At 40.4% G+C, this 13,120-nt stretch overlaps 1 protein-coding gene across 4 annotated transcripts in view; it reads right to left on the bottom strand.

Moving 5' to 3' along the window:
- cep350 (centrosomal protein 350) overlaps positions 1-13,120 on the bottom strand; it is a 277,088-nt gene that overhangs the window by 66,468 nt on the left and 197,500 nt on the right. For all 4 annotated transcript variants that reach the window (XM_073063710.1, XM_073063706.1, XM_073063707.1 and 1 more), the window contains exons 23-25: positions 11,126-11,322; positions 4,776-4,963; positions 1,156-1,243 (exon numbers count right to left, since the gene is read on the bottom strand). In XM_073063710.1, coding sequence (XP_072919811.1) covers positions 1,156-1,243; positions 4,776-4,963; positions 11,126-11,322 — 473 coding nt within the window. The remainder of the gene's footprint in view (positions 1-1,155; positions 1,244-4,775; positions 4,964-11,125; positions 11,323-13,120) is intronic.

Here is a 13,120-nt window from a genome sequence, read left to right as displayed (position 1 = left end):
GCTGACTACAATGTCAAGTTACGTTAATCTCACCCGCCCACACATGATCCATATTTCTCTTCCATTTTTTGCATACTTATGGGTCTGTCCCACATCACTATCGCATTTGCTTCCACAAACCCCGGCAGCACATTCCAGGCACTTATCACTGGGTTAAAAAAACTTGCCTTGTAAACGTCTTAAAATGTCCTCATATTAAACCTATGCCTCTAGGAGTTGATATTTCCACACTAGAAAAAATACTATCTACCCTAATTAGGTCTCTCATAATTTTATATACTTCTATCTAGTCTCCCCTCGGCCTCTGACCTTCCAGCGAAACCCATCCAATTTTTTCCCAATCTTTCCTTACAGCCATACTTGTAAGTGTAATATTGAGCAAGTCTAAGATCTACTCCAAATAAGGTAGCTTTTACAGGCAGTGTAAAGCCACTTCAGCTTTACATTGTTTTGTGTCAAAATCCATACCAAATACAAAGTAGCACCATTTTCTTGTTTGAGAGGGCCACAGTGCAAGGGCAAGGGGTCATTTTCTGACTGATAGGATAACATGATGCACTTAACATAGTTTGGTTAATGGCATGAAAGGAAAAGTTACAAGTACAGCAAACTGAGATGCAACCTTGATCATAATCATGTACTGGTTGGCTCTTAAAAAGTCCCAGGAAAGGGCCTCTAGTGGTAACATTTTCAAGCTAAGGAGGAAAATGATGTGTTGCATTATGAGATCCAACATGCATTACATGCAGAAAAAACAAGCAGGCAATCATATGTGAGGGGGAAAAAAAATCTCTTTACACAACCAAGTCAAAACAGCATATGTTTATATTAAAAATTCAAATGTGGGGATCCTGAGCTGAACTGCTGTGGACAAAGTACCAAGCTCTTCCTGATGGACATTTTCAGCTTAGTACTGTTGACTTATTTAGTATGGTGAAAATAGAAACCTCAACAGCTCACTTGTGCCTTCATCTGACAACTACAGCTGGAAATCAATCCATGTTGTAAATAATTTAAAAATTCATGGAAAAAAATTGGATAATTGACGAAATCAAAGTACTCAGGCCAACAGCCAACCAAGAAATGGAGTGGACAAGTAATAGATGTCCAATTGCTGGGAGGAGAAATTAGTTTTTGACTTCAAGTGCATATTACCTGCTCTTGCTGCAACCTGAGAAGTAGCCCACGCTGTCGCTTACGGATTGGTGGCATTTTATCATCTTCCCCTTTGTCTCTCAGACGCCTGTTGAAATATAACATGATAAAAGTCACACAGTAATGTCTATTTCTCCTACAATGCACAACTTTTTAAAAAAAAATACCATCAATCAGAATAAATTACTACGCAATTTTCAGCAATTTTTAAGTGCTGAATTTGCACTTAAAAACTAAATGACCAGATCTGAGCAGAAAAAATTTGAACATTTTTAATTTCCATGCTCATTTCTGAGGTTTGGTTTTCTGAACTTGGAAAGGAAGTACTTTTGAGAAACTGAGCATACTGAGATGATTGAAAATGTAGTGAAAAACAAAGTTTAAGAGCACTAATTGATTGAGAGAATTTGTGCGCAAAATTTATATGAACAAATAGCCTGGATAACCAAATAAAAAAGGAACTGCAAAATAAATAATGGTGCTGTGTATCATAAAATATTATTAGGCTCCCTTAATCTAAGAATTCTTTTAGTGAGTCCAGAATATCATTGGATCAGCAGTAAAATCCCTGTTCATGCTTGTATTAAATGCCTTACAATATCAAAACAATTTATTCAATCCAACCAATGTTAGAGAGCAAAAAACTTGCTGTTCTAATAGCTTTCTGGTATTTCTGATGGATAATGAAGGCTTTGGTATGGATAGTTTCAGCTCTTTCCCTCTGTCATCAGATTTCTGAATAGACAATGTACATGTACACTACCTTACTGCTTTTTTTGCACTTTATGCACTTATTTTTCAATATATACTGCATTTCTTATTTATTATTATTATATACTGAAATATACAGCAAAACAACTAATTTCACAACATATGCCAATGATATTAAATCTGATTCTGGATAAGATTTTGTGAAATAAAAATAATTATGCCATGCTACTAAAAATGATAGATCTATCAGCATAAGTTGGTAATTGAGAGCAAATGAAAAATCTGGATGCTGTGGAACTGGGACCCAAGATATTTAAAGACCATGTTAAAGATACTGAAAATATGTGGCCTGCAGCTCTTGTGTTGTATATTTTGAGACTATTTAAATATGTAGTCAATAACACATTATTTACAGCAACATATTTACATAAACAATTTGGAAAAGGGGACTGAGTATAGTGTATCTAAGTTGCCAATAACACTAAATTGAGTGGAAAAGCAAATTGTGCAGAGGATCTGGAAGATCTACATAGAACTATAGATAGGTTAAGTGAGTGGACAAGGGTTTTGCAGATAGAATACAACATTGATAAGTGTGAGGTTCTCCACTTTGGAAAGAAAAACAGAGAATGGATTTTTATTTAAAAAGTAGTGAAAGGTAGCTGCAGAAGCATTTGGGAATGCTTGTGCTTGAATTGCAAAAAGCTGGTTTGCAGTGCAGCAGGCTATCAAGAAGGTTAATGGAATGTTGGCTTTCACTGCTAGAAGGATTAAATTTAAGAGCAGAGAGGTTTGGCTGCAACTGTACTAGGGAGACTGCATTTGGAATATTGTGTGCAGTTCTGGTGTCCTCACTTGAGGAAAGATATTGGTTTGGAGAATTCACCAGGTCGATTCCAGAGATGAGGGCGTTAGCCTTTGAGGAGAAATTGAGTTGCCTGGTACTATACTCACTATAATTCAGAGGAATGAGAGAGAATCTTATAGAATCATAAAATTAAGCAAGGGACAGACCAGAACTAGGGGACAAAGCCTCAAGATTAGAGGGAATAGATTTAGGACAGAGATGAGAAGAAACTGCTTTTCCGAGGGAGTAGTGAATCTGCAGAATTTTCTGCCTAGAAAAGCAGTAATGGTTACCACATTAAATGTATTGACATACTGGCTGAAGATGAGGTTACATCTCAGTTTTAGTTGGGTTTTTAGTGTTTTTTGATAGTCTGGAGACGAAGAAGGCAGTTGGATTCAGATTATGATTTAAGGGACAGGGATATGGGTGAATTAGAGGATATGCAGAGTCTCAAGTCTCCGCTCTGTACTTGAAGGACCGCAACATTGAGGTGGGACACTTGAAGATTGGGCTGGGATTGCCAGCTGACAGACTAATGTGGACGAAGGCTGGTGGCTCCCTGGGGTCAGTGAGTTACCAGCAGCTTCTACAGTCAGCATTCCATGTGGGCAGGAGAACAAAGTCTGATGAACCCCCTGGATTTCCAATTCAGTGAGACCAGATTAGTAATATATTACTACATCAATCCACAACAAAATTCAAACTCCTAAAGGCACTTCTGCAAGTACACTAACTGGACCAACTGTATGGATTCAGTAAGGTGGCCAAGAATTTAAAGCAGTGGCTGATTGGCAGGAGGCAAAGAGTGGGAATAAAGGGCACCTCTTCTGACTGGCTGCCGGTGACAAGTGGCACAAGTTGGGACTGTTTCTTTTTACATTATATGTCAATGATTTGGATGATGGAATTGATGGCTTTGTTGCAAAGTTTTCAGATGATATGAAGATAGTTGGAGGGACAGGTAGTTTTGAGGAAATAGAGAGGCTATAGAAAGACAGACAGATTAGGAGAATGGGCAAAGAAATGAGAGATGGAGTAGAGTTTTGTGAAGTGTATGGTCAAGCATTTTGGTAGAAGAAATGAAAGGGTTGACTATTTTCTAAATGGAGACAAAACACAAAAAACTGAGGTGCAAAGGGACTTGGGAGTCTCTGTGCAGGATCCCTTGGAGGTTAATTTGCAGATTGAGTCTGTGGTGAGGAAGGCAAATGCAATGTTAGCTTTCATTTCAAGAGGACGAGAATATAAGAGCAAGGATGTAATGCTAAAACTTTATAAAAGCACTGGTGAGGCCTCACTTGGGAGTATTGTGATCAGGTTTGATCCCTTTATCTTAGGAAGGATGTGCTGAAATTGGAGAGGATTCAAAGGAGGTTCACAATTCCAGGATTGATTGACGTCATATGAAGAGCGTTTGATAGTTCTGGGTCTGTATTGTCTAGAATTCAGAAGAATGAGGGGTGACCTCACTGAAACCTATCAAAGGTTGAAAGGCCTCAATGGAGTTGCTTTGGAGAGGATATTTCCTATGGTGGGAGAGTCTAAGACCAGAAGACACAGCCTCAGATTAGAGAGGCAACCTGTTAGAGCAGATGTGAGAAAGAATTCCTTTAGCCAGAGAGTGCAGAATCTATGGAATACTTTACCACAGGCAGCAGTGGAGGCCATGTCTGGATGTACACTTATGTCAGAGGTTGATAGAATCTAGATCGGCCAGGGCACGAAGGGATATGGGAAGGCGGCAGGAGATTGGGGCTGAGAGGAAAATTAGATCAGCCATTAAGAAATAGTGGAGCAGACTCAATGGACCAAATGGCCTAATTCTGCTCCTATATCGTATGGTCTTATGGTTTAAATAAACAAAATTATTCTTCACCCTTACTTTCATTTTATTCTTAAATCAAGATATTATACTATATTCTGCAGGACGCAATTATATTAGCGGAGTAACAACATGCAGAGAAAAATGGCTAGGATCTCCCACGAAACAGTGATCAGTGCATTCATGGTATCTTCACTGCATGCATGTCAACTGAAAAGATTTAAGTCAACGACTCACTTCTTCTGATGTTCCAGCCAGGCCAACTCAGCTTTTGTCTTTTCCTTCAAAGCTCGTTCACGCAACTTGAGGAGTGATACTTGATGCTGGGCACGCATTTCTTCCTCTTTCATGTACTGTCTTACCATCTCCATTGTAAATTTGGAGAAACTGTCCTGGCCGCCAGAGAAGGGCATACTCAAATCATGCTAGAAATGGAAAAGATAGATATATATCAGATGAAGAGAGCTGCTGTGGCTGATGCAAGGTTGGCCACTTCTAACAACTTGAATTATGAGCATAGGCAACAGAACAAATCAACACAGCTACCATGCATGACACATATGAAACATATGACCTTGGCAAAATGCCACACCGCTCTTCAGATGCAGCAAGCCACACTACTTAAAAACATTTCAATGAAGTACAAAGGCGGTAAAGGTACAGGTACCTCACACCTTATTAGACCAGGAATGCAACTACTGACTTCATCAGATTCTAAAGACTGATAACTAACTAAATTAATAATTTGGTCACAAAGTTGTTTCTTACGTCCATAAGATATAAGGGCAGAAGCAGGCCATTCAGCCCATCAAGTCTGCTTCGTCATACAATCATGGCTGATTCTTCCAGTCATCTAAACTCCCCTGCCTTCTCCCCATACCCTTTGATGCCCTAGCTAATCAAGAGCCTATCTCTGCCTTAAATGCACCCAATTACTTGGCCTCCACAGACACTTGTGGCAACAAATTCCACAGATTTATCACCCTCAGACTAAAGTAATGTTTTCGCATCTCAGTTCTAAATGGCCAACCCTCTATCCTGAAGTTGTGCCCTTTTGTCCTAGACACCCCTACCATGGGAAATAACTTTGCCATATCTAATCTGTTCAGGCTTTTTAACATTTGGAATGTTTCTATGAGATTCCCTCTCATTCTCCTGAACTCCAAGAAATACAGCCTAAGAGCTTCCAGATGTTCCTTATATCGTAACCCTTTCATTCCTGGAATCATTCTCGTGAATCTTCTCTGAACCCTCTCCAACGTCAGTATATCCTTTCTAAAATAAGGAACCCAAAACTGCACACAATACTCTAAATGTGGTCTCACAAGTGCCTTATAGAGCCTCAACATTACATCCCAGCTCTTATATTCTATACCTCCAGAAATGAATGCCAACATTGCATTTGCCTTCTTCAACACAGACTCAACCTAGAGGTTAACCTTTAGGGTATCCTGTATCTCTGCATTTTATAACCATATAACAATTACAGCACTGAAAGAGGCCATCTTGGCCCTTCTAGTCCGTGCCGAACGCTTAATCTCACCTAATCCCACTGACCCGCACTCAGCCCATAACCCTCTATTCCTTTCCTGTCCATATACCTATCCAATTTTGCTTTAAATGACAATACCGAACCTGTCTCTACCACTTCTACTGGAAGCTCGTTCCACACAGCTACCACTCTCTGAGTAAAGAAATTCCCCCTCGTGTTACCCTTAAACTTTTGCCCCCTAACTCTCAACTCACGTCCTCTTGTCTGAATCTCCCCTACTCTCAATGGAAAAAGCCTATCCACGTCAACTCTATCTATCCCCCTCAAATACCTTAAATACCCAAACACCTCTATCAAATCCCCCCTCAACCTTCTACGCTCCAAAGAATAAAGACCTAACTTGTTCAATTTTTCCCTGTAACTTAGGTGCTGGAACCCAGGTAACATTCTAGTAAATCTTCTCTGTACTCTCTCTATTTTGTTGACATCGTTCCTATAATTCGGTGACCAGAACTGTACACAATACTCCAAATTCGGCCTTATCAATCCCTTGTACAATTTTAACATTACATCCCAACTCCTATACTCAATGCTCTGATTTATGAAGGCCAGCATACCAAAAGCTTTCTTCACCACCCTATCCACATGAGATTCCATCTTCAGGGAACTATGCACCATTATTCCTAGATCACTCTGTTCTACTGCATTCTTCAATGCCCTACCATTTACCATGTATGTCCTATTTGGATTATTCCTACCAAAGTGTAGCACCTCACACTTATCAGCATTAAACTCCATCTGCCATCGCTCAGCCCACTCTTCTAACTGGTCTAAATCTCTCTGTAAACTTTGAAAACCTACTTCATTATCCACAACGCCACCTACCTTAGTATCATCTGCATACTTACTAATTCAATTTACCACCCCATCATCCAGATCTTGATTTCTCAATTTTGAATTCTCTCCCCCATCTAAATAATAGTCTGCCCATTTATTTCTTCCACCAAAGTGCACAACCATACACTTTCCAACTTTGTATATCATTTGCCACTTCTTTGCCCAGTCCCCTAAACTACCCAATTCTCTCTACAGGCTCTCAGTTTCCTCAACACTACCCACTCCTCCACCCATCATTGCATCATTGACAAATTTAGACACAAATCCATTAATCCCATAGTCCAAATTATTGACATACATCATAAAAAAGCAGCGGTCTCAACACCAACCCCCATGGAACTCCACTGGTAAACGGCAGCCAGTCAGAACAGGATCCCTTTACTCCCACTGTTTTCTGCTGATCAGCCAATGCTAGTACCTTCAATGTAATTCCTTGGGCTCTTAACTTGCTAAACAGCTTCATGTGCAACACCTTGTCAAAGGCCTTCTGAAAATCCAAGTACACCACATCTACTGCATCTCCTTTGTCTAATCTGTTTGTAATTTCCTCAAAAATTTGCAGTAGGTCAGTCAGGCAGGATTTTCCTTCCAGGAAAGCATGCTGGCTTTGGTCTATCAACTTCCCAACCACTGATGCCAGGCTAACAGGTCTATAGTTTCCTTACTGCTGCCTTTCCTTTCACCATTCTTAAACAGCAGAGCAACATTTGCAATTTTCCAGTCATCCAGTACCATGCCATAGTCTATCAATTCTTGAAAAATCATTGTTAATGCTTCCACAACCTCTCCAGCTACTTCCTTCAGAACCCAAGGGTACATTCCATCAGGTCCATGAAATTTACCCACCCTCAGACCATTAAGCTGCCTGAGTACCTTCTCAGTCGTATTTTTCACTGCACATACTTCACTTCCTTGACATTCTTAAATGTCCGGTATACCGCAGATATCCTCCATTGTGAAAACTGATGCAAAATATGCATTCAGTTCCTCTGCCATCTCTGCGTCTCTCATTACAATAACTCCGGTGTCATTTTCTATTGGTCCTAAATCTACCGTCAACTCTTTTACCCTTTATATACTTAAAAAATCTTTTAGTATCTTCGTTGATATCAGTTGACAACTTCCTTTCATAATTGATCTTTTCCTTCCTAATGACCTTCTCAGTTTCCTTACGCAAGTTTTTAAAAGCTTCCCAACCGCCTATCTTCCCACTAGCTTTGGCTTCCTTGTACACCCTCTCTTTTGCTTTTACTTTCGCTCTGATTTCACTTGTCAGCCAGGGTAGTGTCTTTCCATTTGAAAATTTCTTATTTGGAATGTATCTGTCTTGCACGCCCCTCATTTTTCACAGAAACTGCAGCCATTGCTGCTTTGCTGTCCTTCTTGCTAGTGTCCTTTCCAGTCAACTTTGGCCAGTTCCCCTCTCATGCCATTGTAATTTCCTTTATTCCACTGAAATACCGACACACTGGATCTTAGTTTCTCCTTCTCAAATTTCAAAGTGAACTCGATTATATTGTGATCACTGTTCCCTAAGTGTTCCTCAACCTTCTCTTATCACCTCTGGATCATTGCCCAACACCCAATCCAGCACAGCCGATCCCCTAGTTGGCTCAACAACAAACTGTTCTAAAAAGCCATCCCTTAGACATTCTACAAATACTCTCTTAAGGTCCAGTACTGGCCTGGTTTTCCCAATCCATTTTCATGTTAAAATCCCCAATGATTATCATGACAGTGCTCTTCTGAAACACCTTTTCTATATCCTGCTGTAATTTGTAATTCACATCCCGACTGCTGTTTGGAGGCCAGTATACAACTGCCATTAGGGTCCTTTTATCCCTGCCATTTCTTAAGTCAACCCAAAGAGACTACACTTTCTGATGCTATGTCATCCCTTTCTAATGATTTAATATTATTTCTTATACACAGGGCCACACCACCCCCTCTGCCTACTAACCTATCTTTCCAATGCACTGTATATCCTCGAACGTTCAGCTCCCAATGGCAGCTGTCATTTAGCCAAGTTTCAGACATGGCCACAATGTCATACTTGCCAAACTGTAGCTGAATTTCAAGATTGACCATTTTATTTATTATGCTGCGTGCATTCAAACACTTTCAGTCCAGTATTTGTTGCTTTCTGTTCTAAGTCATCCCACTGGCTGTGACTATGCCTCATCTCCTGCCTGTCCTTTCTATAATCTTTGTTGCACACTATCTTTGATTTATTTCTGTTTTCCCCTTCCTCAGTCCTATCACTCCAGTTCCCAGCCCCCTGCCAAATTATCTTAAACCCTCCTTAACAGCTCTATTAAACTGCCTGCTACATATTGGACCCCTTTGGGTTCAGGTGTAACCCATCCTTTTTGTACAGATCGCACCTCCCCAGAAGAGACCCCACTGATCCAGGAACCCAAAGCCCTGCTCCCTACACCAGTCTCTCAGCCACGCATTAACATGCAGATCATGCTATTTTTGCGCTCATTAGCAGGTGGCACAGGCAGCAATCCTGAGGTTACTACCCTGGAGGCTCTGCTTTTCAACTTCCTACCTAATTCCCTGAATTCTCTCTTCAGGACTTCCTCCCTTTTTCTACCCAAGTCATTGATACCAACATGTACCAAAACTTCTGGCTGTCCCCCCCTCCCTTCAGAATACTCTGCACCCAATCCGAGACATCCTGGCACCTGGGAGGCAACACACCAAGCGGGTATCTCCATCGGGCTGACAGAACCTCCTGTCTGTTCCCCTCACCAGTGGAATCCCTTATGACTATCGCATTCCTCACCTTCTTCTCTCCCTTTTGCACCACGGAACCAGGCTCAGTGCCAGGACCCGATCGCTGTGGTTGTCCTCTGTCAGGTCACCCCCCCCCCCCCCCACAATAGTATCCAAAATATGATAATGATTACTGAGGGAGATGGCCACAGGGATGCTCTCTACTATCTGAGCTCTTCTGTTCCCTTTCCTGAACAGTCACCCACTTAACTAACTCCTGCAGCCTCGGGGTGACTAACTCCCTGTAACTCCTATCTCCCTTTTGCTCACTTTTCCTAATAAGCTGCAGCTCCAGATCCCTAACATGGTCTCTCAGGAGCTGCATCTTGGTGCACCTGGCAGTGATGTGGCCAGCTGGGAGACTGAAAGATTCTTGAGTAGTGTAAGAGAAGGGAAAATGCAAAGGGCAGATTTAAATGTAAAAGGAGTAAATCTCCCTTATTCTGATTAAAGATCACCATACTGAAATGTTTCATTTGTTGCTTAGATTAATAATGAACAGATACTGTATTTTCAGTGTTGCTGACTATGCAACTTTTGTTTCATTTCCATAGTTCTAGTACTGGCAGTGGTTTCTTTTGTATTAAGATGAAACTTCCTCATTGGCCAAATCTCCCTAGATTGTCCCAGATTTTGTGCATTTTGTATTGTTAGTCTCCCTGTGTCATTCACAGAGAAGTCTCATATTTCCTAGAATTCATCAATTATTTGGCTAGGTGAACACATGCTCAGTTAGATGGGCAAAAGTTGATGAATTTACTACAATTCACTTAAGGGTACTCAAGGTAATTAAAAACAAAGGGCAAAAAGAAAATTGTACCTATCCAGTTAACTTAAACAAGGGAAAACAACATGGAACTTTCCTTACAATCTTTCCTCCTGAGCCCCACACAATCAGTGGAAAAATGAAATTAAGACATCTGGAATCTGTATTGTCTGCTCTGCAGTATTAACAGGTTTTCCAAAATATTTTTGAGCTGCATCCTTTATCCAGTTACCAGGAACATTGGAATTGGAGATGGCAATCCAAATGATTTCTATTTTAACTCCATTTTGCTTCCATGTCTATTGCTTAGAAAAAAACCTAATACTTCAGTTGTAAACAGACTCTCATCACTCCATCTCCCATTACTCTAGAGCAGAGCATTACCATAGACCCCTACCATTAACCAAGGGTATGTGGATCTCAGGTTGGGAACCCTCACTCTAGAGCAAGTTTTCAGAAAATTCAAAATGTCCATTTTCTTCAGTGTGTGCATCTTGACATTAATCCTGAATATCTTAGTTTCAAATTGAACTCTCCAACAAGAGAAAACAGTTTCTCTCAATTTACTACCTTAAACATCTATTTAGATCATCTATATTCAAGGAAAAATAACTTCAGCTTGTACAATCCATCTCTATTACATAAACCTACTTTGACAGCTGTCAAGGTTGACTGGTCCCTGGCAGTTTCCTCATCCGAATCATCCAGCCTGCTGCGCTTCCGCTCCATGTTAAAGCGGCGGTGGCTCTCAGATGGTAAAAGGGAGCGAAAGGATTTCTCCTCAATTTCATCTTCTGTCATTGATTCATCAAATTTCAAAGAATACTCAGTGGCAATAGAAGCTGAATCTAGAGACAAATCATATAGCTTAATTAGGAAAAAGAATATAACAGAGTACAGTTTTCAATTTCATATTCTTGCCTGAAATGTTCCCAAATTGTAGATTTGGATGTTGATAGCTGAATTGTACTTCTGATTTAGGTAAACTAATTACATTTTGTGTTTGTGCATTTGTGATTGACACTTCAGAGATTAAAAACTTGATGAAATCAATATGCAACTGCATAACTGATAATGCCATGGCTAATTATGCTTTGTTTTAAAACAACGATTTCTTAACATGTTGATATAATCAAGGAATCCACTTATTACCAATATGCTCAGAGATGAATATTATTCACCTTCCATTCAGGTACTATTTTCATATCATTTGGTTGCCTTTCACTCTGTCCTCTCCTCCAACCCAATCTTATACTGTCTTCAAGCTCTCTTGTGAGACATAATTGTGTGCCAACCACCGGCAAAGATCTTAGTCAGTGTCGATGACTTGAGCTGAAGGGCCAATTTCTGTGACGTATTGCTCTATATTGGGACATATTTTCTTGTTGAGGTTTGAGCCTTAAATATATTTTCATTGTCAACTTATTAACTATTTAAACGTTTGTCTCTGCTTCGCCACTACCATACCCTGTAATGATGATGATAATGATGACATAATCGACTCAGGCCTGAGAGGCCATTGTCAGGCATTTTCATGCCTTCAAGTAGTAAAATGGATTCAACAGTGGCTGGATGGGAGATGTCAGAGAGTAGTGGTGGATTGTCAAGTTGGAGGCCGGTGACTAGTGGTGTGCCTCAGGGATCTGTACTGGGTTCAGTGCTGTTTGTCATACACATTAATGATTTGGAAGATGGGGTGGTAAACTGGATTAGTAAGTATGCAGATGATACTAAGATAGGTGGCGTTGTGGATAATGAAGTAGGTTTTTAAAGCTTGCAGAGAGATTTAGGCCAGTTAGAAGAGTGGGCTGAAAGATGGCAGATGGAGTTTAATGCTGATAAGTGTGAGGTGCTACATTTTGGTAGGACTAATCAAAATGGGACATACATGGTAAATGGTAGGGCACTGAGGAATGCAGTAGAACAGAGTGATCTAGGAATAATGGTGCATAGTTCCCTGAAGGTGGAATCTCATGTGGATAGGGTGGTGAAGAAAGCTTTTGGTATGCTGGCCTTTATAAATCAGAGCACTAAGTACAGAAGTTGGGATGTAATGTTAAAATTGTACAAGGCATTGGTGAGGCCAAATTTTGAGTATTGTGTACAGTTCTGGTCACCGATTTATAGGAAAGATGTCAACAAAATAGGGAGAGTACAGAGGAGATCTACTAGAATGTTACCTGGGTTTCAGCACCTGAGTTACAGAGAAAGGTTGAACAAGTTAGGTCGTTATTCTTTGGAGCGTAGAAGGTTGAGGGGGGACTTGATAGAGGTATTTAAAATTATGAGGGGGATAGATAGAGTTGACGTGGATAGGCTTTTTCCATTGAGAGTAGGGGAGATTCAAACAAGAGAACATGAGTTGAGAGTTAGGGGGCAAAAGTTTAGGGGAAACATGAGGGGGAACTTCTTTACTCAGAGAGTGGTAGCTGTGTGGAATGAGCTTCCAGTAGAAGTGGTAAAGGCAGGTTCAATATTGTCATTTAAAAAAAAAATTGGATAGGTATATGGACAAGAAAGGAATGGAGGGTTATGGGCTGAGTGCAGGTCAATGGGACTAATGAGATTAAGCGTTCGGCACGGACTACAAGGGCCAAGATGGCCTGTTTCAGTGCTGTAATTGTTATATGGTTATATATGATTATA

The sequence above is a fragment of the Hemitrygon akajei genome, chromosome 12 (genome assembly GCF_048418815.1).
Source record: "Hemitrygon akajei chromosome 12, sHemAka1.3, whole genome shotgun sequence".
In the NCBI taxonomy this organism is placed as follows: Eukaryota; Metazoa; Chordata; class Chondrichthyes; order Myliobatiformes; family Dasyatidae; genus Hemitrygon; species Hemitrygon akajei.
This window is presented reverse-complemented; position numbering and strand designations above follow the sequence as displayed.